The 26307-nt window shown below is 47.2% G+C and overlaps 2 protein-coding genes across 4 annotated transcripts in view; one reads left to right on the top strand and one right to left on the bottom strand.

Moving 5' to 3' along the window:
* EPHA1 (EPH receptor A1) overlaps nucleotides 1-8803 on the top strand; it is a 79888-nt gene extending 71085 nt beyond the window's left edge. For both annotated transcript variants that reach the window (XM_080986726.1, XM_080986727.1), the window contains exons 14-18: nucleotides 302-511; nucleotides 2117-2266; nucleotides 3696-3889; nucleotides 4815-4970; nucleotides 7871-8803. In XM_080986726.1, the coding sequence (XP_080842852.1) occupies nucleotides 302-511; nucleotides 2117-2266; nucleotides 3696-3889; nucleotides 4815-4970; nucleotides 7871-7949 (789 nt within the window). In that variant the 3' untranslated portion in view covers nucleotides 7950-8803. The remainder of the gene's footprint in view (nucleotides 1-301; nucleotides 512-2116; nucleotides 2267-3695; nucleotides 3890-4814; nucleotides 4971-7870) is intronic.
* Nucleotides 8804-13511: 4708 nt separating this feature from the next.
* ZYX (zyxin) overlaps nucleotides 13512-26307 on the bottom strand; it is a 30582-nt gene continuing 17786 nt past the window's right edge. The window contains exons 3-10 of one of the 2 annotated variants that reach the window (XM_080986774.1): nucleotides 23863-24050; nucleotides 21338-21436; nucleotides 19872-20384; nucleotides 17809-17959; nucleotides 17069-17238; nucleotides 15012-15190; nucleotides 14750-14870; nucleotides 13512-14653 (exon numbers count right to left, since the gene is read on the bottom strand). In XM_080986774.1, the coding sequence (XP_080842900.1) occupies nucleotides 14543-14653; nucleotides 14750-14870; nucleotides 15012-15190; nucleotides 17069-17238; nucleotides 17809-17959; nucleotides 19872-20384; nucleotides 21338-21436; nucleotides 23863-24050 (1532 nt within the window). In that variant the 3' untranslated portion in view covers nucleotides 13512-14542. The remainder of the gene's footprint in view (nucleotides 14654-14749; nucleotides 14871-15011; nucleotides 15191-17068; nucleotides 17239-17808; nucleotides 17960-19871; nucleotides 20385-21337; nucleotides 21437-23862; nucleotides 24051-26307) is intronic. The other variant, XM_080986775.1, reaches the window with a different exon arrangement.

The following is a 26307-nucleotide window of genomic DNA, read 5'->3' as shown; positions in this document are numbered from 1 at the left end:
AAATAGGTACCGCTCCGGCGGGAAGGTAAACGGCATTTCCGTGCGCTGCTCTTGTTCGCCAGAAGCGGCTCAGTCATGCTGGCCACATGACCCGGAAGCTGTATGCCGGCTCCCTTGGCCAGTAAAGTGAGATGAGCGCCGCAACCCCAGAGTCGGCCACGACTGAACCTAATGGTCAGGGGTCCCTTTACCTTTATAACGTTTCATTGCCATGACAATTCCGAAACTGCATTCTTCACTGTGAAACAAGCGGCTAAGCACAGTGAGAAGACTTTTCTTTGTGCCTGTGTTTGTGTTTCAGGAGAACATGGACAAGTTCAGTTCGGTGCAGCTTGTGACAATGTTGCAGGGCATTGCCTCGGGAATGACCTACCTGTCAGACCGCAACTATGTGCACCGAGACCTGGCGGCCCGCAACATTCTGGTGTCTCATAACCTTCAGTGCAAGGTTTCAGATTTTGGTCTTTCTCGGATATTAGAAAACGACGTGGAGGGAACTTACGAAACGAAGGTAAAATTGTGAAAACAAGAGAAATGAAGTAGGGTGATGTATCAATATATTATCCAAAACTGGTTTGAAGTCCATATCGTGATATTGGTTTCATAGTTTTTCACCTGGCAATATATTGATGTGTGTGTGTGTGTGTGCGCGCTACGCAATAATCACAGCATGGGAAAAACTGTGAAGCCAGCCAATGCCTCTCCACATAGTTCCATCCTTATTTCAGACATTGTGATATATCAGTATTTGCAATGTTTAGCTGGTGATATATCAAGACGCACAAATAACTGGGACAATTTAGGTCTGTTGTTGTATTAAGGCAACTTCCCCCCCCCCCCCGTGTGACCTTGGCTCTGTGCCAGCAGAAGACAGGCTGCTGTTTCTCTTGTAGAGCTGGGCCAAAACTAACACACTTACTCAGAACTCCAATGAGCCAAACGGCAGGTAACTTTCTGATTGTTTAGACTGGGTATGGTGAAATGCCTATATAAAGTACCATATTTTTTGCTCTATAAGACTCACTTTTTCCCTCCTAAAAAGTAAGGGGAAATGTGTGTGTGCGTCTTATGGAGTCAATGCAGCCTGCGCAGCTATCACAGAAGCCAGAACAGCAAGAGGGATTGCTGCTTTCACTGCGCAGCGATCCCTCTTGCTGTTCTGGCTTCTGAGATTCAGAATATTTTTTTTCTTGTTTTCCTCCTCCAAAAACTAGGTGCATCTTGTGGTCTGGTGCGTCTTACAGAGCAAAAAATACGGTACTTAAGGGAGTAACACAGACCAAGTCAGAGCATTCTCAGAAATAAAGTTTTATTTTTTAAAAGTACAAAAAAATGGTAATTGAACAGTGGAAAACTTTCCAGGAACTGAGAGGGAAAGAGGAAGAAGGGGCTGTACAACATGACTTTGGTGTCAAGACGCAGAAGGAAGAAGACGATTAAAGTAGTCAGAGAGAGGAGAACTTCACCAATCCTTTTCAGTTTTGTCGGAGAATGGGCACCAGGGTCCAAGGGTATGAAGATGAGCATCCAACAGGACCCTGGCTGGGATGTCTGCCAGAAATCTAACATACTTTGAAGAACTGGGACGTGGAGACTCAAATAGGGCCAGGACCATTATAGACTTGAGAAGGGAGGGGCTTGATGGATATAAAAGGATGATGTTGGAAGAGTGATTTCCAGGTTTGAACTAAAAGAAGTTTAATGTTTTCCAGTACTACTAATATCCTACTCTTTAATTAAGTAGGCAGGACCTCAAGGGAGCTTGGGCATTTGCCTTCTCAGGAGGTCTGAGTCTAGCTGGGTTGGGGGCTACTCTCTTCTCTATGTCATTAGAGAATTTTGTCAAGAAACCTGGATTTTGCCCTCTGCATCTTGATAAATTACTTCCTGCTACATTCAAACAAAATGGAAACTTTATGATCCAAGGTTCCAAGGAACACCAGCTTGAGCTTCTGGCAACAACACCACATTTTGCTTGCTTACTTATGTGTGTGTGTTTCACATCTTTTTTCTACCCCGGGGAAGGAGGAAAGGAGTAGCTTTGTGGGCTCCTAGATTGCAGTTGAATAGCCAAACCGTAGTTTCCATTTCACAGTTGCAACCTCTTTTTCGACAGGGTGGCAAGATCCCTATCCGATGGACAGCGCCTGAAGCTATTGCCCATCGAATCTTCACCTCAGCCAGTGATATCTGGAGTTTTGGCATTGTCATGTGGGAGGTGCTGTCCTATGGTGACAAGCCATATGGGGATATGACCAATCAGGAGGTAAGAGGGTCAAGGGAAACGCTTATTGAGCAAGGAAACCACCTCCTGGATTAGCAGAGCTGGAGCTGAACTAGAATAGATTGTAATAAAGAACACGTTTCCAGATTTCCCCATGGCCCAAAATTCCGTTTCCTACTTTCCTGAAGGGAGCAGCCATAGTTGGGCAGCCCAACTGAGATCCATTTGTCATGAGTTTCAGTACATTAACCAATTTGATTAAATCTGCATAGGAGAAAAAACAATGGGTTGCGTCCAGTGCTCTGCCAGCATAAATCTGTGGGTGCAGTAGGGCTTCCATTTCCTCTTCTCCACACACTCCCAAATCCACTTTGGAGGATCTCCCAACCCCCTGAAGATGATTTTGGGGGCATGCAGGGGCTGGAGGGGATGTGGGTGGCTCTGTGGGTTAAACCACAGAGCCTAGGACTTGCTGATCAGAAGGTCAGCGGTTCGAATCGCCACGACGGGGTGAGCTCCCGTTGCTCGGTCCCTGCTCTTGCCAACCTAGCAGTTCGAAAGCACGTCAAAGTGCAAGTAGATAAATAGGTACTGCTCCGGCGGGAAGGTAAACAGCGCTTCCATGCGCTGCTCTGGTTCGCCAGAAGCGGCTTAGTCATGCTGGCCACATGACCCGGAAGCTGTATGCCGGCTCCCTCGGCCAATAAAGCGGGATGAGCGCTGCAACCCCAGAGTCGGCCACAACTGGACCTAACGTTCAGGGGTCCCTTTACCTTTACTAGGGGCTGGAGAGGACAGGGGGCTTATCTACTTTCCCTCTGCTCTTTCCAAGCACAGGTCCGTGCTTAAAAGCTCAGTGTCTGAGTGTGGTTTTGTTTTGCCCCAAGCTTTCCCCTCAAAAACCTGCTCTTTAGCACTCAATTGGAGCAAACGTCAATTCAGGCTTTCTGTGGATTGCTGTTTGCTCTGACTGAGCTTTAAAGAGCTCCAGAGGAAAATTGTGTACTTGGACATAGTCCCTGGAAAAGGCAGAGAAAAAGTGTGAAGCTCTGAGAGGAAGAGGAAACGTGTTACCAGCAAAGCTCAAGTTTTGGATATGGCCCAGCAGTTTAGAAGGGAACCTCACACACTGCTTTCAAATGACATACAGTAGCAGCATCTCTCCTTTAAATATTTCTCCTTCTCAAACACGCGGAAATGGATGCATTTTCTAAGATGCCGCTCATCCATAACTTTTGCTGTTCAACTGGTATCGGAATTACTTTTAACAGAAGAATGTGGTGACCTCCTTAGCTTATACGTTTTTAATGAATTAATCAAATGGATTAAATGTGGCAGTTCCAATTCCAAAGGATTTCCCAATAGACATTATGCTCCTGAGAAAGTAGCCCTCAACTCCAGTTTCTTAGGTAGCTGTGTGCTAAGGAATGTTTGCCCTGTTCACAGTGATCTTGTGTTTTACCTGGAACAGGTGATGAAGAGCATAGAGGATGGGTATCGGCTCCCCCCACCTGTGGACTGCCCATCCGTCCTTTACGAGATCATGAAGGTGTGTTGGTCATATGACCGGACCCGGAGGCCCCGCTTCCGTGAGATCTTCGCTCAGCTAGAGCACTTCATCTCCAGTCCACATTTGCTTCGAACTGTGGCCGACTTTGACCCCAGGTAAGTGATATGCAGGGCAATACTTAGGGGACAGAGCTGTGTAAATTTGTGTGCATACACACAGGCACACACAAAGGGGAAGAATAAAAAAAAAAGCTGAATTCTACATGCGGTCTTACAGCGTTACCTTGGTTCTTGAATGGCTTAGTTGTCGAACAAATCGGCTCCTGAACACTGCAAACCCGGAAGTGTTTTGGTTTGCAGACATTTTTCGGAAGCCGAACGTCTGACGCGGCTTCCTTCCGCTTGAGTGCAGGAAGCTCCTGCAGCCAATCGGAAGCCGCGCCTTGGTTTTTGAACAGTTTCGGGAGTGGAATGGACTCCTGGAACAGATTAAGTTCGAGAACCAAGGTACCACTGTATTTATATATATTATTTGTTAGTCACTTTTCTTACCAAGTTAATTCAAAGTGGCTTTCATTAAAACAAATTAAAAACCAACATTAAAAACCTAAAAACAGAAAGGTGGGACCAGAGGTCCCACCCCACTAAAAGCGGCAATGCCACCCTTCAAATTAAGGGCCCAAAGCTCAGGAGAAAAGGACTTGCCTGGCACCTAAAACTGGATAAAGATGTTGTCAGGCCCAATTATGCATAGCTGGACAATCTCTTTCCTTTTGGCCCGGCTTATTCCCTGCATGCTGAATTCTGTACTCACCCTCGCATTCTGTGCTTTTGGAGCACGTCTGCAGAGTTGTACCCTGGCCTTCAATGTGTTCGTGGCATCAGTGCCAGCCTGGGCTGCATCAAGTGCCACAATGGCTTCTCCATGCTAGTCTATGGGATGCCATAAACGCCCCCTGGGTAAAGGGTAGACATTTCTCTCCAGCTCCATCAGAAGGGGGTGGGGGGCGTGCTGGTCTTCCCATGAACTGCATTGATTTTAAGTGTCGCATCAGGCCTGAAAATGCCTATCAATCCCCAGGGTGACGCTCCGCCTCCCCAGCTGCAGTGGCTCCGATGGGATTCCTTATCGGTCTATCCCAGAGTGGTTGGAATCCATCCGCATGAAGCGCTACATCATCAACTTCCGCACTGCCGGCCTGAACACCATGGAATCCGTCCTGGAGCTTTCTGCCGAGTAAGCACTGGGCACCCTGAATTTGGGATTCTGCTCTTCCAGGGCAGAAGAGAGGAGAGGGAAGGGAGGACATGCAGCTAGGTGCCACCGTGTTGATTGCACCTCCCCACAGCATACAAAGACATTCAGGGATGCGGGTGGTGCTGTGGTCTAAACCACTGAGCCTCTTTGGGCTTCCTTATCAGAAGGTCGGTGGTTCGAATCCCTGCAATGGGGTGAGCTCCCGTTGCTCTATCCCAGCTCCTGCCAACCTAGCAGTTGGTAAGCACACCAGTGCAAGTAGATAAATAGGTACTGCTGTGGCGGGAAAGTAAATGGCATTTCTGTGCATTCTGGCTTCAGTCACAGTGTTCCGTTGCGCCAGAAGCGGTTTAGTCCTGCTGGCCACATGACCTGGAAAGCTGTCTGTGGACAAACGCCGGCTCCCTCGGCCTGAAAGCGAGATGAGCACCGCAACCCCATAGTTGCCTTTGACTGGACTTAAGCATCCAGGGGTCCTTTTACCTTTACAAAGAAATTCATATGCACAGGATTAGCAAAAGAATCTCTCTGCCTGTCCGCTGATGCCTTAACTACCAAGCTTGTACCCCTCTACAAGCACTTCTCATTATAGCTGTTCTTAAGGTTGCCAGCTTTTCTCACCCTGCTCTCTTGTATCTGGGTTCCGTGCAGACATTGAGCAGACACCGCAGCTTTTCCTGGTACAGAGGCCGAGTGACCAGGAAAAGGTTTCATGTGCTAACTTTCTCTGTGTTAAGCTATAATTCAAGGACGAGAGGAGGGCCAATAAAAGGCCAAAATCCTGGCCAGAAGATGGAGAGAGAGAGAGACATTCTCCTGCAGCTTGTAAAGACAAGAGTGAGATAGATCCTTGTATCTAGATCATGATTGCCCAACGGAGTCTGTTGCTGTGGTTGAAAAGCAGGCAGAGAACCAGCAGCTTAAGTCAGAGCATAATCCGAAAGAGTCACAGTGATGCTTTGTTGGAGAGCAGAGAATATGTGAGTTAAGAGGCCTGGTTAACCTTTGGCCTTCCAGATGTTGTCAGACTCCCAGCTGCTGTCAGCCCCAGATAGCATCAACAAGGGTGATGGATAATGGGAGCTGAGAGTCCAACAACATGGGGGGGGGGGTGCAAAGGTTCCCCAGCCCTGAGCTAGAGCCATCTCCATCACAATCTCATTTTGTATGTGGGCTGGTAGTGAGGCTGAAAACAAGCAGGGTGGTTCTTCCCCCCCACCCCCCTTCAGAAATGAAGGTGGTTTGAATAGGGCAATTTACCTATTCATTTACTCCCTCCTGCCTCACAGTTGACTCTGGTGAAACAGGTTTTACAGTGGTACCTCAGGTTAAGAACTTAATTCGTTCTGGAGGTCTGTTCTTAACCTGAAACTGTGCTTAACCTGAAGCACCACTTTAGCTAATGGGGCCTCCTGCTGCCTCTGCGCCGCCGCTGCACGATTTCTGTTCTCATCCTGAAGCAAAGTTCTTAACCCGAGGTAATATTTCTGGGTCAGCAGAGTCTGTAACCTGAAGCATATGTAACCTGAAGTATATGTAACCCAAGGTACCACTGTATAGGTTTCTGTAAGGCTTCAAAAATCTGCAAAAGCTGGCCAGAGAAGTCAGCAAGATAAAAAAAGATCCTAGTAAAGGTTTACTCAAGAACTGATTTCAGTGGGACCTCCTTCCTAGTGAGCAGGCATAGGATTCACTGGCAAGCTGGATATGTAAGAAATATTTGCAGAAGTAATAAGCATAGCCTTCCATTAAGAGCATAAGATAAAATCACTAACGCATACCAAAATACCGGACACATATGAAAATAATCATATGGAACCAAGGAATTAGCATCAGCATACCAAAATTCACATGAGACAGTTAAGATAACTGCTGGCATCCATCACACTGCTACGGAATTGTTGCATTGTGTAAGATTGTATTTGTGCATCTTAGTATATTTAATTTTATGGATGATATACTATGCTTTAGCAGAGTGACACTTTTGCAGGTTCTGCCCATAGTTTTGCAGTTTCCTGAAGCTCTTTTATCACCTTCCCAGTGAATTAACATGTCTTTTTTGGGATCTGTCACAACACCTCCAAGCGCTCTAAAATATGTTGTCTGACTCCCAACTTGCAGAGAGTTTTGCCAGATCCACCTTGTGAGACAGCAACTGGAAATGGTGATATTTCTGAGCTGGGTCCATGCCTTGAGCTCAGCTGAATTTCTAGGAATGGACTTTGGTAGGACACATAACAAGTGGTGGGGAAATATTATTAACTTGTAAGATATGGATTTGTGGGAGGTTTTGTATGTTGCTCTTTGTGTTTTGTGTAGTTATTTTTCGTGTTGTTGTGTGGAAAATACTAATAAAATTTATTAATAAAAAAACCAACAAGTGGTGGGGAAAGGGGACAGAGGTTTCTTAGGGTGGTACAGCTTTATGAAACCCTCTGCCTGTCTAGCAGTCTCAATCTCTCTTCACCAGCTAAGGTAAAGGGTAAAGGGATCCCTGACCATTAGGTCCAGTCGTGGCCGACTCTGGGGTTGCGGCGCTCGTCTCGCTTTATTGGCCAAGGGAGCTGGCGTACAGCTTCTGGGTCATGTGGCCAGCGTGACTAAGCCGCTTCTGGCGAACCAGAGCAGCGCATGGAAATGCCGTTTACCTTCCCGCTGGAGCAGTACCTATTTATCTACTTGCACTTGACATGCTTTCGAACTGCTAGGTTGGCAGGAGCAGGGACTGAGCAACGGGAGCTCACCCCGTCGCGGGGATTCGAACCGCTGACCTTCTGATTGGCAAGTCCTAGGCTCTGTGGTTTAACCCACAGCGCCACCCACGTCCCGCACCTGCTAAACAAGACAGCTAATATTTCTCCCCTCCTGTTTTTTCCAAGGGACTTGAAGCAAATGGGTGTGACCCTTCCTGGCCACCAGAAGCGTATTCTGTGCAGCATCCAAGGCTTCAAAGAGTGATGGGGGTCTGGCATCACCAAGCTGTCACTGAACCCAACGCCACAGAGCCCAGCAGAACAAGGAGAAGAGAAGGGGAACGGACTGAGCCGATCTTGCAGTGGCGCAGCAAGCATTGGCCTGGGGCTCTGAGAGTTGATGGCAGAGTCTGCAGCATGTGCACCACCAACATTCCTTGTGCCCCATAGCGCACAGGTTGGGACTTGAGCTTCCCAATGCAGAAAGCAACACTCCACGAGGCTCCCTGCAGATACTAACGCCAGAGAAGTGGCCAGCGCTTAAAATGCAAACTCCTTGCTTCTCTCTCATTTTCTGTCTTGCCACCTCTTGTTTCGTTCTTGTGTTTCTACTCCCGCAGCAGCCACTCTGCCCGTCGCATTTCATAGTGACTAAGGAAGCAAGGTGTACTTAAAATTATAAGCAGAGCTGAAACCATTCTGCCGGCAAAGCCATATCTAGCAATAAGGGGTTCCTTCAAATGCAAAAGTTGTGCTTGAAGACTCAGGGATTGGGGGACGGGACTTGCCATTGTTTGCACAGTTCCTGGGACCAAGACTGCCTACCTTGTACCTTAGCTCAGTGGCCTGGACTTGCCTTTATCACACAGCGTTAGATCAAATTTATACTGCTCCCCTTGTTGCTTATGTGTCTTATTTTCTCTCCTGGAGCCCAGTCCTAAGAGCAAAAATGGCTTGTTTACAGTTAGGCACCACATGCTCCAGAGAGCTTTGCTTCCTCAAGTTGAGGATGTTGCCTATATATATTTAAAATAGCAGGATGGGGAGGTGAGAAAGAAAACCTGGACCTGGGGTTGTGTGTTGTATATATGGTTTTGTAAATAAAAGTATCCAATCTGTGCCATGACTTTTATTATATACGGATCAGCCCCTTATTAAGTCAGCTGTCTATTGGGTTCCACAAAACTTAAAAGCAGGACTTGCTGCCTTCTCAAAGGAGGGAGAACTACCTCTAAGATAAAGTTACCCTTATATGATTACAGCTTTTTAAAAACGAAACAAAATGATAGCTACCTTTGCTCCTTTTCAAAGAAATATTCAAGGTTAAGGAAAAGCATCTCAGTACCTTGGATAACCAGATGAAAAAGAGTGCAGGGGTCCTTTACCTTTTAGTGGTTGTGTTGAAGAGGAAAATTTAACAGCATTGTTTGTCATGCAAATCGAAGTGCAGAGCCCTGTAACTTTTCCCCCATCCAGCCAAGACATGACACAACAGGCCCTAGGCAAGGAAGAACTGGTAAAAAGGAGTCAAAATACGTTTAAAATAAAGGCACTGTTACCATTTATATGCAAAGCACCAGTTATGTGCAGGGTGTGAGAGAGATGTTAAGAGCATAAAGAACCTGACATAGCCGCCTACTCTGTACTTACTCAGAAGTAAGTCACACAGTGTCCTGAAGGTTGAAGCCCTAAATTAGTGAGGACAGTATTTCATGTAGTTCAGAAGCCAATGACCAGCTCCAGCTGCCAAGAAGAAATTTAAAGCACAGTCGAAGCAGTAGCCTTGTAGGCTACATAAGATAAGGGAATTTAACAAAGCAATAACCAGACTGTGTAATTGCCATACCTATAGGATCAAACTCCATTAAGTCACATTAGGATAGCTATTCTCTATGCATCCAAGGAAAAACAAGAGAAAGGGGTTAGGGAGGGGTAATACTATCTCAGGAAAGTTCACACCAGGAAATGATTTCAGGCTGAATGTAGACCAAACAGGAACTTACTGAAAGGAACATATAACCACCCAATATAACCTGCAGCATCTTCCTACAATGTGACTAAAAACTGCGTCACATTCCTCCTCTCCCAGCCTTCTGATCAGGTCCAAAATGACACGTTCATCAGAATTGCATGCCCGCTCAATTAGTTTTAGCAAGGGTAGTACATAAAGGACTGTAGTTCTATCACTTTAGAAATGCAAGCCATCCCAATATGGTACTGTAGCTTTTCAGTAGGCACTCTTACTGACTGGGCACTGATCTGGCAAGGAGTTGCAATGCCCATGCCCCACGGGCACTCCAATGTCCATTGCTTGAATCTTGAAATGCATTCACTGCTTTTAAGATGTACTAATCAAGCTGCAAGACTTAAGTAGCAGCCTAAGGGTACCATTTTGTACCACAGAACTGGTTTCTCATCACCTTGTCCATAAACATTATGCCCTACACTGTTGGACCTACAGAAAAATGAGTTTTCCACCTACTGAACTCCTCCACAAGTCTGTGAACTTTGAACACTAGGCCAGGCAAGTTTGGGACATTTTTGATATATTGATGTCAATTAAGAAATACTGCAAAAACCAGATCAGCCCAATTTAACATACTCTGGGCAGTTGAACTAGAAAGGTCTTATTGAAACAGTGCATCTACCCACCACTTACAGCTTAGGGACTCTTATCAAAAGCTTCTGCTGGACTAATGGGGTCAACTTGAAACAAGTGCCATCCATCAGTACAAAAACTATCGTTATGCATGTTTACCGTCTGCATAACTCTTCCAAAACTACATCTACTAACAGGACCCCAAGCAGAAGTATGAAAAAGCCTACAGAGATCAGGCCTAGAGATATTTCCTTCTCAAAAGATCGTGTCAGAGAGCAAAGTTCAGCTGGTTAAGTGTTAGCAGCATTAGGCCTCCCACTCAGCAGATGGCTTCTGCTACCAGTTCCCTTCCCAGCCTCCAAAACAAGAAACTTGTCCTTCAGTAGGAACATTCATTTGCTCCAAGCTACCATATTTTATTGGCTGTATGGTTTCTTTTCTTGTAACCTTCAGAGTTATCTATGCTGAAGGACTCCAGATTAAGCAGAGGTATAATAAGCTGCCCAAAGAATGGGAGGACCACGGAAGAAACCGCCATCTCAAAGCAAAGTTGGAAGAGCCTGGTGGTGTGAGTCAAGGAGTCTTAAAGAGCTGGGTGGGGTGGGGAGAGTAATCTCACCCCTGCAGAGAGCTGTCTCCCGCAGCAGCCTTCAGTCGGGACACAGGCTCAGTGCATTAAAGTCAAGTTATCTGAAGGGTCTCTTCAGCTCCCAAGATGCAGGCAGCAACGAAACAAAGAGATCAAGGGGCTGCTGAACGAAACTGAACTTCACCTGAACAAACAAGCTAAACACTGTGCAAACATTTGCCAGGCTCCTCCACTTTGGACTTTTGCTATTTGTGTTAGATGTCAAGTACATGCAGAAGGTGGTGTGTGGCTTTGGGCTAGAGCACAGTCTTTTAACTCTTAAACTTCTTGTACCCAGATCCACTACCAAAGACAGAATAAATCGCCTTACAAGGAAGGCTGTGTGTGCTTGGACCTATATCTTGAATTCAACAGATGCCTGCAAACATGCAAAATATGCCTACAGAGTGCAGAGTTTGGCTTCTTTTTTTTTTTTTTTTTTTTTTGAGTTTCTGAGCCTGCACATTAATCTGGCATCAACTTCAGATTTAGAAACCTGCTTTTCTTTTAAAATCAACTGGGTCCTCACAGAAAGCGAAATTCTGCAAGCTGTGTGTTTTCTGCACATGTGGCGAAAAAAAATTCCGGGGGGGGGGGGGATAAACATTGCCCTGACTAAAATCAGTGCTACCCTAGAGTCCACAGTTTAACAACATATACTATTACAGGATTCTTAAAGCCTCTATGGAGAAGGCAAGCAAATGTAGTCCTAGGTCAGCAGCAGAAACAGGCTTTTTTAAAAACAAAAACAAGAGCCACTGGTGAGCTACTCTGCATTGCTGGAGTTCCGCTTTGTAGGGTCACGCATGTTATAGCCCTCATCAAAACAAGGATACTTAACCCCCCCCCCCAATTTTTAAAGAATATGTAAATGGGCGATCTCAAACTATAGCATACTCAGTCACTCAAGTCCATTGATTTAAAAGTATCAACTCAGAGTCATATTCTGAGCAGATCTACAAAAATCAGCATAATTCACTTTTCTATTGATGAAAGTCCATCTAGCTCAACCCCCCTGCAACGCAGGAATCTTGCCCAACGTAGAGCTCAGATCCATGACCCAAGACCAGGAGTCTCGAACTCTACCAACTGAGCTATCCTGGGACTTAAGTTATCACCCAAGGCATTGCTTTTTTAAAAAGGTAATGACATTTTCTGCTATCCTTATCTTTAAGCCCAGGACTATTCAGTCTGTATTCATTCAACCGGTGTCCAGACATTATTACCAGTAGTAGTTTGGTGTTTAACTTCCCTCTCTCAGAAGAGGGAGTGGCCCTGGGTTGCAGTCCTGGCCACATGTGCCACTCAGCAAAGCTAACCTGCTTTTCTAGCCCAGCAATGCTTTAGAGGGCTGGACATGGGACGTCAATCACAGCGGCTGAATATCCTGATAGGTGGCAAAAGAGCGGAAGCAGGGAGCAGGACTCCCAAATCCAAAACCATTTAAGCTTCTGACAAGTTGGGGGCGGGGAACAGTTTTACAGTGGTACCTCGCGTTAAGAACTTAATTCGCTCTGGATGTCCGTTCTTAACCTGGAACTGTTCTTAACCTGAAGACCACTTTAGATAATGGGGCCTCCCGCTGCCACCACGCGATTTCTGTTCTCATCCTGAAGCAAAGTTCTTAACCCGAGGTATTATTTCTGGGTGAGCGGAGTCTGTAACCTGAAGCGTCTGTAAACCTGAAGCGCCTGTAAGCTGAGGTACCACTGGATTACTCAATGAGAGTAGGGGATGAGATACAGCTGAGATCCACAAAATGATGTCTTCTTTTGAGGACGAAGGGGAAAGTGCAAGTGGGTCAGAGCAAAAAAAGAAAAGAATGTACAGTGGTACCTCGGGTTACATACGCTTCAGGTTACAGACTCCGCTAACCCAGAAATATTACCTCGGGTTAAGAACTTTGCTTCAGGATGAGAACAGAAATTGTGCTCCGGCGGCATGGCAGCAGCGGGAGGCCCCATTAGCTAAAGTGGTGCTTCAGGTTAAGAACAGTTTCAGGTTAAGAACGGACCTCCAGAACGAATTAAGTACTTAACCCGAGGTACCACTGTATAGACAGTAAACACCACTGAGAACACTGCCAACAAACTGAGGAAGAGCAGTAGCAGGAGAAAAGAGGCAGCAATTTTCTCTCTGCCAAACGATGCATCTAATTGGATACCGAGGCAAAAAACAAACAAACAGAAAAAGGTTGCAGAGCTCCAGAAGGACCCTCTCCAAACAGAATGCATGGAGAGTAAAACGGCAAATGGAAGTCACTGTAAACAAGGGTTGAGTGGTGCATGTTGGGGCAAAAAAATCTTAACTTCACATATACTATTGAGCTGAACTGGAAGTGACAGACCAGGAATGAGATCTTGGGTCATGGTAGATAGTTTGATGAAGATGTCAACCCAGTGTGCAGTTGCTGTGAAAAGGCAAGATCCATGCTAGGAATCATTAGGAAAGAAAATAAGAGAACCGTAGAATTGGAAGGGACCTTGAGAGTCATCTAGTCCAACCCCCTGAAATGAGATGGAGGGAGAATGGATTCACTGCTGGGTAGTTTAGCAATGATCTCTCTCTGACCCACCCCAGACACACACACCACAGAGAGGTTGAAGTTATAATGGGGGGGAACCCAACACAAATTTTATTAATGCAAACAGTGGCTGGGACAGACAATATTGAAGATGCTTGTTCAGTCCAGCCTAGGAATTGAGGCTCTGCTCCATTGAGTGTGCCAAAAACACACACCAGCAAAGTCACTTACAGCAATCCCTGCAGAGAAGGGTGGGAGTGTGGCCATGGCAGGGACTTGGAAGGCACCCATCACATGTAGGCTGCAAACGAAGAAACTCTGATGAGGGTGCCTTTCTCAGCATCAATTCGGGACCATTCCCGGTCACGCCACACTCCCAGTTCGACAAAGCATGTTGTAAACAGAGTAGTAGTCCTTTGGATAGTTTGCTATGCAGAAGTTGCTTGGCCAAAGCACCACAGAGGTACAAAATAACTGGGGCCACCATAACTCTGGGGACTGGGGTGGGGTGGGGAACTGGTCCATAAACTCCTTGCTGTCAAGGAGAACCATTCAGGCACACAAGTCCAGTACAGAAGAAGGAGATTCGTTTATATCATCATCCCATAGAGCAAAGACTCTGTCCATCGCCAAAAGTAAGGGTTTAAAAAAATAGCCCCATTAGTTGGGTCGTGTTCCATACCTGAACAGAGGACAGCATTTTGCAGGGTCAGGGGACATAGCAGGTTGGAAGGATCCAGACTTTTCCTCTAAGATTACTTTATTATTTAGTAAGTAAAAGGACTGCAGGGCTTATAGCATTTCCACGTCACTTTCTGCAGTGTCTAGAATAATATACTGTGGCCAGACTAGGCGAGGAGTTAAGGAACACCCAGTCTTGGAAGGGGCAGGTTAAAAAGAAAAAGGAAACACAACTGGGAAGTGGGGAGAGCCCTTGGGTGGAAAGAGATATTGCCAGACAGACTCTTTCTAAGTAAAAATGCATTGTGGGTTTTGAGGGGGGGGGGAGAGGAATGACCAGAAACAGCACAGAGGAAAATCAGGCCCACTGACTGGGCGGGGTGGGGACGGGGAAGCACATCAAGGGCATATCCTGATCCAAGGTCCTTAGACCGCAGCTTTGGCGCGTGTGGTGTGACATTTTCTACACAGCACGTGCCCGTCCAGGGGGAAACAGCCATTGTCATCTGCTTCGATGGAAAGGGGCTTCCCACAATCCTGAAAAGAGGAGGAAGAAAAGGAGAATCAATGCCACTGAGGCGGCAGAAATGTCAAGGAGGGACTGGCGGGAAGGGGAGAAGGGAATTGGCTCACCTCACAGCGGTAACATTTCATGTGGAAGTTCTTCTCCAGGGCTACCACGCGGACGGTCTCATCCTTCCCAGGCTCTGGCATGATGGGCTCAGCACACACCGAGCAGCGCGGGGCATATTTTCTGCAAGCACAGAAGAGGCGGTATGAGGACTCGAACTTTCGGTTTCAACCTTCTAGGCCAGACTTGCCCCGGTCAAGTCACGAAGGTCCCAGGTGAAGTGGGAGGAAGAAGACGCAGGAAATGAAGGAGGAGGTCACCCACCTGTGATAGTCGTCCACGCAATGTGGCTGGTTGGCTTTGTCCACAATGAAGGAGGCTCCCTCGAGGGCTTTGTGGCACACCACACAGGTGAAGCACTGAGGGTGGTAGGAATTGCCCGTGGCTCGCAGCATCCTGTCTGTGATGGTTTGCTTGCACACACAACACTTCTCCAGGGTGCCCTGAAGAACAAAAACAGGGTCAGAAATGAAGGAGGCCTGTCCTCCAGAAACAGAACCATTTGTGGAGACATGTCAGAGGAAGAGATTATAGGGTGCACTCAGTCCCTCAGCTGTGGGGCACAGGCTGCCTCATGAATGTTCCCTACTTTAAGGTGTGACACTGACAAGCGTACAGAACAGATATGCATGTATGGGGAAATGATCCATAATGAATTGGGGGGGGGAATGTTTTAATGTACATTCCCCCAAAAAACCCTGAGTCCTTTCTGTTGGGGATAATTCAGACTGAAATTCCAAGGTGTCAAAAAAGGTTATTTAGGTATGCTTACTACTGCGGCCTGTGTTTTGTTAGCTCAAAAATGGAAAATGAGCGAGGTCCCAACTCAACTTAAGTTGACAGAATATGCACAACTTGCAGGCTTAACATACAGAATAAGAGAAGAAGAAGGACATAGGTTTAAAGAGGTTTGGAAAACGTTTACTGAATATATGGGAAATAATTGTGCACAGCTGAAAACGCTGGCAGCGTTAAGATAAATTCAACAGTGTAAATAAGTTTTGATGGATACAATAATGGAATACTGATTGGTATAGTTAACCATGGAAAGAGAAGAAGGGAAGTCATTGATATCTTAAGGATGTAAATGGGAGAAAACAGGCAAATTTAAACAATTCTCATCCAACCTCCCCACCTCCCAAAACAATACAAAGCATAATGCCTCCCCAGGATCGCATACTCAAGATCTCTTTTGACACCCATCAATTGTCCTTTAACAAGATTAACCAAGATTGGGCAGCTTAGCAAACAAGAAATCTGTGAAGAAGGCAGCCTTAATCAAATCTTACACCAGCCATGAACTGGGTGTCTTCAGAAGCTGCTGCCCGAGGCAGAGAGCATGACAAGTGTGAGGACACTGGAGGTGGGGACTTGCTTGCATGCAAAAGCCCCCGTCCACACTTTGAGCTTCTGCGTGTTCAGGCAAATGCCTGGTCACACCCACAGTGTACAAGCACACGGTGGTATGTTTGCGACGCCACCGAAAGAGACTGTTGAAGCCAGTTCAGGTGTAACTTTTGTGGCATGAAGCCATTGTTGCGTGGCACAGGTCCACACTGGGTTGACCTGGTAATGCAGACAAAGACTCCACCATGAGCTTGGCAACTTCATCGCCCTGGGATCTTTGGATAAAGGGTGGTATATAAAGTGGTGAACAAATAATAATGATGATTTATTCCCACACTAGGAGACTGGAGTCAAGGGGTTGCGGTGTTCAAAAATGCCAGCGTCTGAAGACGAATTGACCCCACCTTGACCACACGACCCAAGAAATGGACTAATATCTGAGGTACTTGAACACACGAAGAATGGCTGTTTTTAATGAAAGTTGCTTCCTTTCATAATGAACTTCTGAATGGTTTCTTTTGAACAATGTCAGTATAGCAAATAGGGCAACTTTTTCGTTCGGGAAACTAGCCCAAATAATGAAATTCTGACCAGACGAATTAAAAGAGAAAAAAGATGAAGAACTGTAGCTGGTTGCCGAAGCAAGATGTGGCGGCCATTTTAAGACATTCCAAAATTCGCTTGGGGAAAACAAACCCTCTGTTGCTGAGGTAATGCCACAGCATGGCTCCTTCCAAAATGCCCTGATGACTGTGATTGGCCACCCTGCATAGGAGCCAACTCCTAGGGGCTGAGGTCTCTTCAGACCCCCCACAACAAAGTATTTGCTCCCCCCCACAAACATTGATAGGCAGTACCATTGAAATGGTGTGTGTTCACTGTGACATGTGATTGATTAGGTGGGGAGGAGCTTACCTGTGCCCCGCCCCCATATTTTATTCAAGAAGGCCCCTGCCCTCCTGCATTTCACTCACCGCATAGCACTCCTCGCAGAAGGGCTTTTCGTCCACGTTGTAGAACTGCTGTCCCTGCAGCTGCTTCTCACACTTGAAGCAGGTGAAGCACTCCACATGGAAGAGCTTGTCTAGGGCGCGGACAGCCGGCTGCGTCCGCGACAGGGCTTTGTGGCACAGGCCACACAACTCTGCAGCGGCAGGGAGAAGGGGGAGAGAAAAGAGGAGCGTGAGAGGCTGCTGGCAGGTCATCCACGCCATACGTATCTACGCCTCCAGGCAAGAAAGGGGAAGAAGAAGAAGAGTTTGTATTTGATATCCCGCCTTTCACTCCCTGTAAGGAGTCTCAAAGCGGCCAACATTCTCCTTTCCCTTCCTCCCCCACAACAAACACTCTGTGAGGTGAGTGAGGCTGAGAGACTTCAAAGAAGTGTGACTGGCCCAAGGTCACCCAGCAGCTGCATGTGGAGGAGCGGAGACGCGAACCCGGTTCACCAGATTACGAGTCCACTGCTCTTAACCACTACACCACACTGGCTCTCTGAACACAGCTACCATCTCCATAAGAAGAAGATTGTAGCATTCAGCAGCAGGGAGCTGAGCGGAGGGAAACCCGTCAGCCCACCCACCCACCCCCAACCCTCTGTGTGTCTGGTTGCTGATGAAGGCACCGAGAGAAAGGGGTGTGTGGCAACAGTGGACCAAAATCCCATTCACTCTCCATCACCGACACATGCAAAATATCTAATGTACACACTCACCAGAATTGGTGGCCTCTGCATGTGGAGGCTGGTCCATGTCCTTCATGAGCTTCTGGGTCAACATCTCCAGCTCCTCAACCTCTTTCATGGTCAGGACAGAGTTGCCCCTGGGAGGGTCTGATCCAGTGTTCACAAAGGGCGCCGGGTTACGCTGGACAAAGAAATCAAGAGTCACTGAGACCAGAACGTCCCTCCTGCTAGCCTCTCAGACACCACATATTCCAGGGAACAGATATACGCCTGGCCAAGCCACCTTTTAACATTGTTCTGCAACGCAGATATTCCTCTGCCTGTCCACACATGGGTTTTTCCCCGTTATCCAGCCTGTACCCTTCCTTCTCCCTGCTGAGACGCCACCTTGCAGCTCACTCAGGTGACAAGATTTTGAAAAGTTTCATTTTCCTGTAATAACTGTATTGATGAAGAAACTTCCTTTTGAGGAACTTCTGTCCTCTGTTTGCTTTGCAATGGTTTCGTTGGATGAAAAGATTCAGCAGACACAGTTTTACCTCTGGGTTTGTTTGTTTGTTTTTAAATTCCTTCTCTATAAAACCAGTGGGAGAAAAAAGCACATGTGCCGGGTGCTCTTTTGCAACTGCCCTCAATAGAACAGGCTTAGTTGTTAAACTGGCAGAGGGGAAATCTCTCTTACCAATACAAGCACAGAGGAAGAGAAAGAATGTAGCTTCATCCTTCTGGGAGCCCACAGACCCACAAATCTTACTGAGGCCTCTCTTTTAAAATGGCCGCTAGGAACTACAGCAACAGATGCGGCATCCAGCCAGATTTGATTTATTGCTGACTGGTATAGCTCAGTCATGGGACCCGGGTGGCGCTGTGGGTTAAACCACATAGCCTAGGACTTGCCGATCAGAAGGTCGGCGGTTCGAATCCCCACGACGGGGTGAGCTCCTGTTGCTCAGTCCCTGCTCCTGCCAACCTAGCAGTTCGAAAGCCCGTCAAAGTGCAAGTATATAAATAGGTACCGCTCCGATGGGAAGGTAAACGGCATTTCCATGCGCTGCTCTGGTTTGCCAGAAGCAGCTTAGTCATGCTGGCCACATGACCCGGAAGTTGTACGCCGGCTCCCTCGGCCAGTAAAGCGAGATGAGCGCCGCAACTCCAGAGTCGGTCACGACTGGACCTAATGGTCAGGGGTCCCTTTACCTTTACCTTTTTATAGCTCAGTCGGTAGAACATGAGACTCTCAGTCTCAGGGTTGTGGGTTCGAGCCCCACATTCGGCAAAAGATCTAGATCATGGGTAGGCAAACTAAGCCCCGGGCCCAATCACCTTCTAAATCCAGCCCACGGACGGTCCGGGAATCAGCGTGTTTTTACATGAGTAGAATGTGTCTTTCTATTTAAAATGCATCTCTGGGTTATTTGTGGGGCCTGCCTGGAGTTTTTATGCTGTGGGTTAAACCACAGAGCCTAGGGCTTGCCGATCAGAAGGTCAGTGGTTCGAATCCCTGCGACGAGGTGAGCGCCCGTTGCTCGGTCCCTGCTCCTGCCAACCTAGCAGTTCAAAAGCACGTCAACGTGCAAGTACATAAATAGGAACCGCTCCAGTGGGAAAGTAAACGGCGTTTCCGTGCGCTGCTCTGGTTCGCCAGAAGTGGCTTAGTCATGCTGGCCACATGACCCAGAAGCTGTACGCTGTCTCCGTCAGCCTAGACAGTGAGATGAGCGCCGCAACCCCAGAGTCGGCCACGATTGGACCTAATGGCCAGGGGTCCCTTTACCTTTTTAGAATGTGTGCTTTTATTTAAAACGCATCTCTGGGTTATTTGTGGAGCATAGGAATTCGTTCATTTTTATTTTTATTTTCAAAATATAGTCCAGCCCCTGACAAGGTCTGAGGGACAGTGGGCCGGCCCCCTGCTGAAAAAGTTTGCTGACCCCTGATCTAGACGACTCTCGTGGTCTCTTTCCAACTCTATAATTCTAGTCTAGTCTAGTCTAATTTATCTGCCTATATATAAATCCTGAATGAAAAGTCCATCCTGCTTTGCACACTTCCCTTGTTTCTCCACCCCAAGTTGAGATTTATTCCCCACTCACCACGTCTCGTGGGGCAGGCGGTTGTCCAACGGGACGTGGCTTCTCCTGAACCTGGGGCTTTTCTCGCTGTTGTGCATAGGTGAAAGCAGGCGGCTGTGGCCTCGGGGCTGGCCCTGCGCCAGAAGCGGGTGGGAAGCGAGGCTGCGGAGGGGCAGCAGCCGCCTGGCGCGGGAAGCCGGACGGGATCCCTGCAGCTGCTTTGGGTACAAATCTGGGGGCCACGGCAACGGGGGGTGGAGTGTATTTGGGGGCTGACGGAGCTGGAGGAGGAGGAGGAGGAGCCGGCGGTCCTGGAAGCGGTGTCGATGGCGAGTCTCTACTCTGCTTCACCCACGGTGGAGGAACAGAAGCCGTTTCTCTCTGTGCTTTGGGCACGTAGCCTGCGCTGGGGCTGGAGGCAGCGTTGGAAGGGAAGGAAACAGGAGCTGAAACATCCTTGGGTGGAGCAATGGTTTCTGGGGAAGCTTTAGGTCCAGAAGCCAGGCCTACGTGAGCCATGGAACCTGGAGATACCTGCAGAAATAAATATGGTTATCAAAGGGGAGAAGAGGCCAACATCGTAGCATCCAAACCAGACCCATCTTGGTCCAATCTGCTCTCAGTGTGGAGAAGAGGAACAGAGAGGAGATTTGGGGGGAGTACAGGAAAGAGGGGGTTGTTGCAGCCAGACATTTGTCCACACACCTGCACCCCATAGCGTGGTAAAATCCTCCTTATCCCTTGGCAAGCAGATACAGAGGCTTGGCTACTCCAGGGTGAGAAAGCTCACCGGAGAGTAACTTGTCCAGAGACTAGCTTTGTCCTTAACAAAAGCAGGCTTTGGATCCCCAATCCAAGCATAGTGAGCCTGGCTCCATCCTCTGTCTCTCCTGGAGAATCTATAGTTGGTCCCCAGTACTCACTGAGGGGGTCAACCTATCACTGGGCTGCACCACTTGTGGCTGCCAGTGGGGGCTTGCCTGGCCGAGTGCTCTGTTTTTTTAAAAGATAAAAAAAGTTCTCTTCATGCAGAAAGCTAGCATGTCAGGCAAAAGGGTCCTACAGTGGCATTGAGCTAAGTTTTACTCAAAGATGACCCATGAAGTGAATGAACATGACAACGTTAGGTCTGTTAATTTCAATGGGTTTATTCCTCCAAGTGAAACTTAGCTGAATATCACTCAAGTCTTCTTAACATGCTAATATTTTAAAATATAGATATACCCAGGGCTTTTTTTCATCCAGAATTCACTTCTTGTGAATTGCCATTTTAAGAGAACAAGGGAGGTGTTCATGGTGAGTTCTGGCACCTCTTTTTTTTTTTTTTTTTAGAAAAATAGCAATGGATATACCTTCAAGAACTTTTTACATGGGGAAGGGGCTCTTCAGTCCTTGGCGCCGTCAGCTGTAGCCTGAAGTGACCAGGCACAGGCTGGCCCCCTCTGAGAACGAGGCCTTGGACGGGCTACCCTGTTATTGCAGCTCACCCGCGGTTTGAAGGGGTCATTCTTCTCCATGTCATCCAGCATTGAGGACAGAGTATCAATCTCCAAATCAATGCTGCTCATCTTTCCACGGGCCTGCCCCTTCCGTCACGGAGAAGAAAGGAAGTTACATGTTAGAGAGGGTTACCAAGCCCGTCCTGAAGGCTGTCAGTCAACAACAGCCTTTCACATCCGTTGGTTAGTGCACTTAGCAGGAGAGCAACGTGTCAGAAGGGCGCAGAGCAAAGGGCTGGAACTTTGAATTGTGGGAGAATCTCGGCTGCTGTGGTTTGCGTTTTCAAAAAGGGAACTTCTAGCCGCCAGGATGCACTTTGAGATAGAAAAGCTATTCGCCTTGCCCCCCTTATTTTTGCAAGATTGCAAGGCTGAAAATGAATGGTGTATATTGTCAGCTGCGGCTAAAGTTGACTCACGCCATAGCATAGCAGCAAAAAAACATTGCTGTGCACTAGCCAGCCAGATGGTGGAGATGTCAGGCGCTTATCCTGGCACCCAGGCATCTTCACTTGGTCGCAAGTAGCCAATAGTCAGGTGCAAAATGCGCCTGGCCCCTGGCTAATTTCGAACACTGCTCAGAAGTGTATGAGCAACGCCTGGTGAAATCTCAGAAGCCAGACGATTGGCTTAAGATGTATCGCAACTGCTCAGCGCATGCAAAACATAAACCTTTGCTCCTCCCCGAGCCTCTGAATCAGAAATGTGCAACACAATGAAGTATAAAATATATCATATATATATTGCAGCATATATTGCAGAATTATGTTCCAAGTAAGAGCCATAGCTCAGTGTGCTGGGGAGGTAAAGAGTCCCAGTTAAATTCCTAGCATCTCCAGGAAATTCCAGGGAGATCATCCCTGTCTAAAGCCCTGGGAGACGTTGCCAACAATGCTGAGTCAGATAAGCCAGTCAAAGAATCACAGAATTGTGGATTTGGGACCCACGAGGGTCATCCAGTCCAACCCCCTGCAATGCAGGAATCTCAACTGAAACATCCATGCCTGATGGCCATCCAACCTCTGATTTGTACTAGACCAGTTTTGTATAAGGCAGCTAGCTCCCTATGTTCCCATTTCAGTTCATTTCACTTTTAATTTGTACATCGCCTTTCTATATTACTATAAACAAGGTGGTTAACCAGCTGAAGAAACAACTAAATCATCAGCAAAGATCTCTCTCACACACAATCTGATCCAATACAAAGAAGTCACAACTTCAAAATAAACAACTTAAATAAAGCAATATTCAACAATCCATTGGAATATAATAGTAAACAGTAAAATTAAATATCAGCAGATAAGAATTAAGCAGTTTACATTTACCAATTACAATAAAGAATAAGGAAACTATAATCAATAAAAATAGCGGCAAGTCACAATGCATAAAATACCACAAAACATGCAAAACCATGCAAATGGATCCAATTGAGAAACAAGGACAACTTATAAAACATTTTTTTGAAAATATCCCTTAACCCCTCTTCAACCATATACCCATTTTTCTGGATTGGTGTGCAACATCATTTCATTTGTATGGCTTACTTACAGTGGTACCTTGGTTCTCAAACTTAATCCGTTCCGGGAGTCCGTTTGACTCCCGAAAACCAAGGTGCGGCTTCCGATTGGCTGCAGGAGCTTCCTGCACTCAATCGGAAGGCACGAAAGCTGCGTCAGACGTTTAGCTTCCAAAAAATGTTCGCAAACCGGAACACTTACTTCCAGGTTTACGGCGTTTGGGAGCTGATTTGTTCAACAATTAAGCCATTCAAGAGCCAAGGTACCACTGTTATTTCCCCATCTCTTGGTGCGAAGTTTTAATCTAACGAAGAATGTGAAGGACGCCTGCAATCCTGGAGAAGGCCAAAGGGAGGCGGCAGTTTTCTCACCACCATCCCATTCTTGGGACCACCTGATCGCTTGCTTATCATGCAGTCCAGACCACACCTCAGCACCGCTATGGGCCACACATCGAAACATCATGGGAACAGGAGAACATGGGCGTAGGCAGGATTTTTCTTGGAGGAGGGGGCTGGACTTAGTTGAGGGGGCTGGACTTTTGTTAAGGGGGGCAGAACCAACGTGATTGGTCAATTAGTTAAGTACAGTGGTACCTCGGAAGTCGAACAGAACCCATTCCGGAAGTCCGTTTGACTTCCAAAACGTTTGGAAACCAAGGCACGGCTTCCGATTGGCTGCAGGAAGTTCCTGCAGCCAATCAGAAGCCACGGAAGATGTTTGGGTTCCAAAGAAGGTTTGCAAACTGGAACACTCACTTCTGGGTTTGCGGCATTCGGGAGCCACAACATTTGACTCACAAGGTGTTCAGGATCCAAGGTACGACTGTATTTCTATTGTTTTACTTGCTTGGGGGGAGGGCATCTGTCGTCGTCCCCCCAGCTACGCCCATGCAGGACAACTATGGCAAAACAGGTCTTTCCCAATAAACCTTCCACTCCCCCCAACCACTGCCATTTGCCCACCTTGACAGCATTAACCTATATGAATACTCACCTGGGGGGCAGGTAGCCCACTCAAAGCCACGGGTTCCTCCTCCAGCATTGGCGGAGGAGGCGAAGGGAAGACGTCTTCTGGTGCTGGGGGAAACGGCTCCTCGAATGGGGGAGGCGGGGGCGGGAATGCGCTGTTTGAGGAGACAACCATCTCTTCCCCAGGAGGGGGAGGCGGAGGGGGTGGAAGTTCTGCAGGGAACAACAAACGGGAATGTATTATTATTATTATTAATTATTATTATTATCATCACAGCACCCCTTGAACACACCCTGTTAAAACAGCATTCGAAATTCTCCAGCCGCCATTTGCAACTGGCTATCGGCCACTTGTGACCAAGTGAAGATGCCCAGGTGTCAGGATAGCGCCCGATGTCTCCACCATCTGGAGGCGCATGCCTAGGGAATCCTTGGATCTGAACTGTTTTCACTATTAATAATAATTTTTATTTTTTATACCCCGCCCATCTGGCTGGGCTTCCCCAGCCACTCTGTGCGGCTTCCAACAAAATATTAAAATACAGTAATGCATCAAACATTAAAAGCTTCCCTAAACCGGGCTGCCTTCAGATGTCTTCTAAAAGTCTGGTAGTTGTTGTTCTCTTTGACATCTGGTGGGAGGGTGTTCCACAGGGCAGGTACCACTACTGAGAAGGCCCTCTGCCTGGTTCCCTGCAACTTGGCTTCTCGTAGTGAGGGAACAGCCAGAAGGCCCTCAGCGCTGGACCTCAGCGTCCAGGCAGAAGGATGGGGGTGGAGACGCTCCTTCAGATATACTGGACCGAGGCCGTTTAGGGCTTTAAAGGTCAACACATCCTGTAGAATTTTATCTGTTATATCAGGCATCTCCAAACTCGGCCCTCCAGCTGTTTTGGGACTACAACTCCCACCATCCCTAGCTAACAGGACCGGACCAGTGGCCAGGGATGATGGGAATTGTAATCCCAAAACAGCTGGAGGGCTTAGTTATATTTTATCTGCACAATTAGGATGAGTTTCAAGGGACCCAAAAGTCACACAGTATTGGAAAAATACGACCTTCGAGCCGTCTGGCCCAAAAATGGTAACTAGGCATACCTAGTCTGAAATCTGAAAGAGGAAACCAAGCCACACACTCAAGAACAAGAAGCCAGCAGCATATCCTTTGCTGACCGTGCCAGCAGCACAAAACAAGACTTGCTGCATTCCTGTATCATCCTGGGAGGAAGGGGGGGGGGAACCTCAGCATTTGGCCTTTGGGGACAAATACTGACCCTGCCTACTGTCAAAGGATTACAGCCAGAGGGGAGGCACTCTATCCATGTAAGAATCTGGGCCGCAACAGCAACAACAGATCCCCCCTGCTCTCTCCCACTCTCCCTCATCATGCAAAACCAAAAAAACAACAATATTAACATAGCGTATTCAGAGTGTTCATATACATCGTTTCAGAAATCCTTTCAGGAAGTCAGTAAAGCATTCATTCCTATATTGCTGATGAAATGCAAAGAGAACGTTGGTTTGCCTGTAGCAGGCATCCTCAAACTCAGTCCTCCAGATGTTTTGGGACTACAATCCCCATAATCCCTGACCACTGGTCCTGTTAGCTAGGGATCATGGGAGCTGTAGTCCCAAAACATCTGGAGGGCAAAGCTTGGGGATGCCTGGACTATCGAGTTTGTGACTGAGGCCAAGTTTAACCCCAGAGCTTCCTGGCTCACACCTCTAGGCCACTAAACTACACCAACTCTCATGTTCCCCTGACTTGTATTTTTGCTGGGGAGAAATGACAAGAGTTAACCTCAGGTTGACCAAGCAGCAACTATAAGTTCATCCTTGGGCAAAGAAGTGTGAGACACGTGTGTGTGTGTGTGTGTGTGTGTGTGTGTGTGTGTGAATGCATACACTTGGAAGCAATTGCAGGGGGGATATTTTTTTTAAAAAGGCATTTTACGGCCTCTGCCAAGGCCCGGCTCCCAGACAGGGTGTTAAAATTCCTGCTGTTAGAAAAAGCTGATTAGCAGCTGATGTAATTTCAAGCCTTATTCTACAGCACACTGGAATACAGCACAGAAGCATTTCTGCCGTTCCATCGTATCTTTTAAAAAATATTTCCTTTCACCTCGCGGAACATTTTTGTTATCGGAGGCAATAAATTAAGAGGGAGGAAAAAACAGAGCTCTCTTCATCTAGTTAGAAGATACTTACGCTACCTTTTGCTTCTGTCGTGGCCATGTGGCTTAGATCGTTTTGCACCTGGCACTATTAACCTGATTGGCATCATCTGTGGCACGGCCACTGGTTGCATGCTGTGTTCTGGAGCCCTTGCGTGGAATGATCCGTGAAGGAGTTATCCCGTGCAGGATCGGTGCAAAGTTGCAGAACAGAGTTTTAGGGTGACAGAAACAACCAACCAGAAACCCCCAACAATTAATTGCCGAGAGTAGAGCTGGGCGATATCTGGATTTCA

The sequence above is a fragment of the Podarcis pityusensis genome (genome assembly GCF_964106645.2).
Source record: "Podarcis pityusensis genome assembly, chromosome: 17".
NCBI lineage: Eukaryota > Metazoa > Chordata > Lepidosauria > Squamata > Lacertidae > Podarcis > Podarcis pityusensis.
The sequence above is the reverse complement of the archived record's forward strand: the minus strand, read 5'-3'. Positions and strand labels throughout refer to the sequence as shown.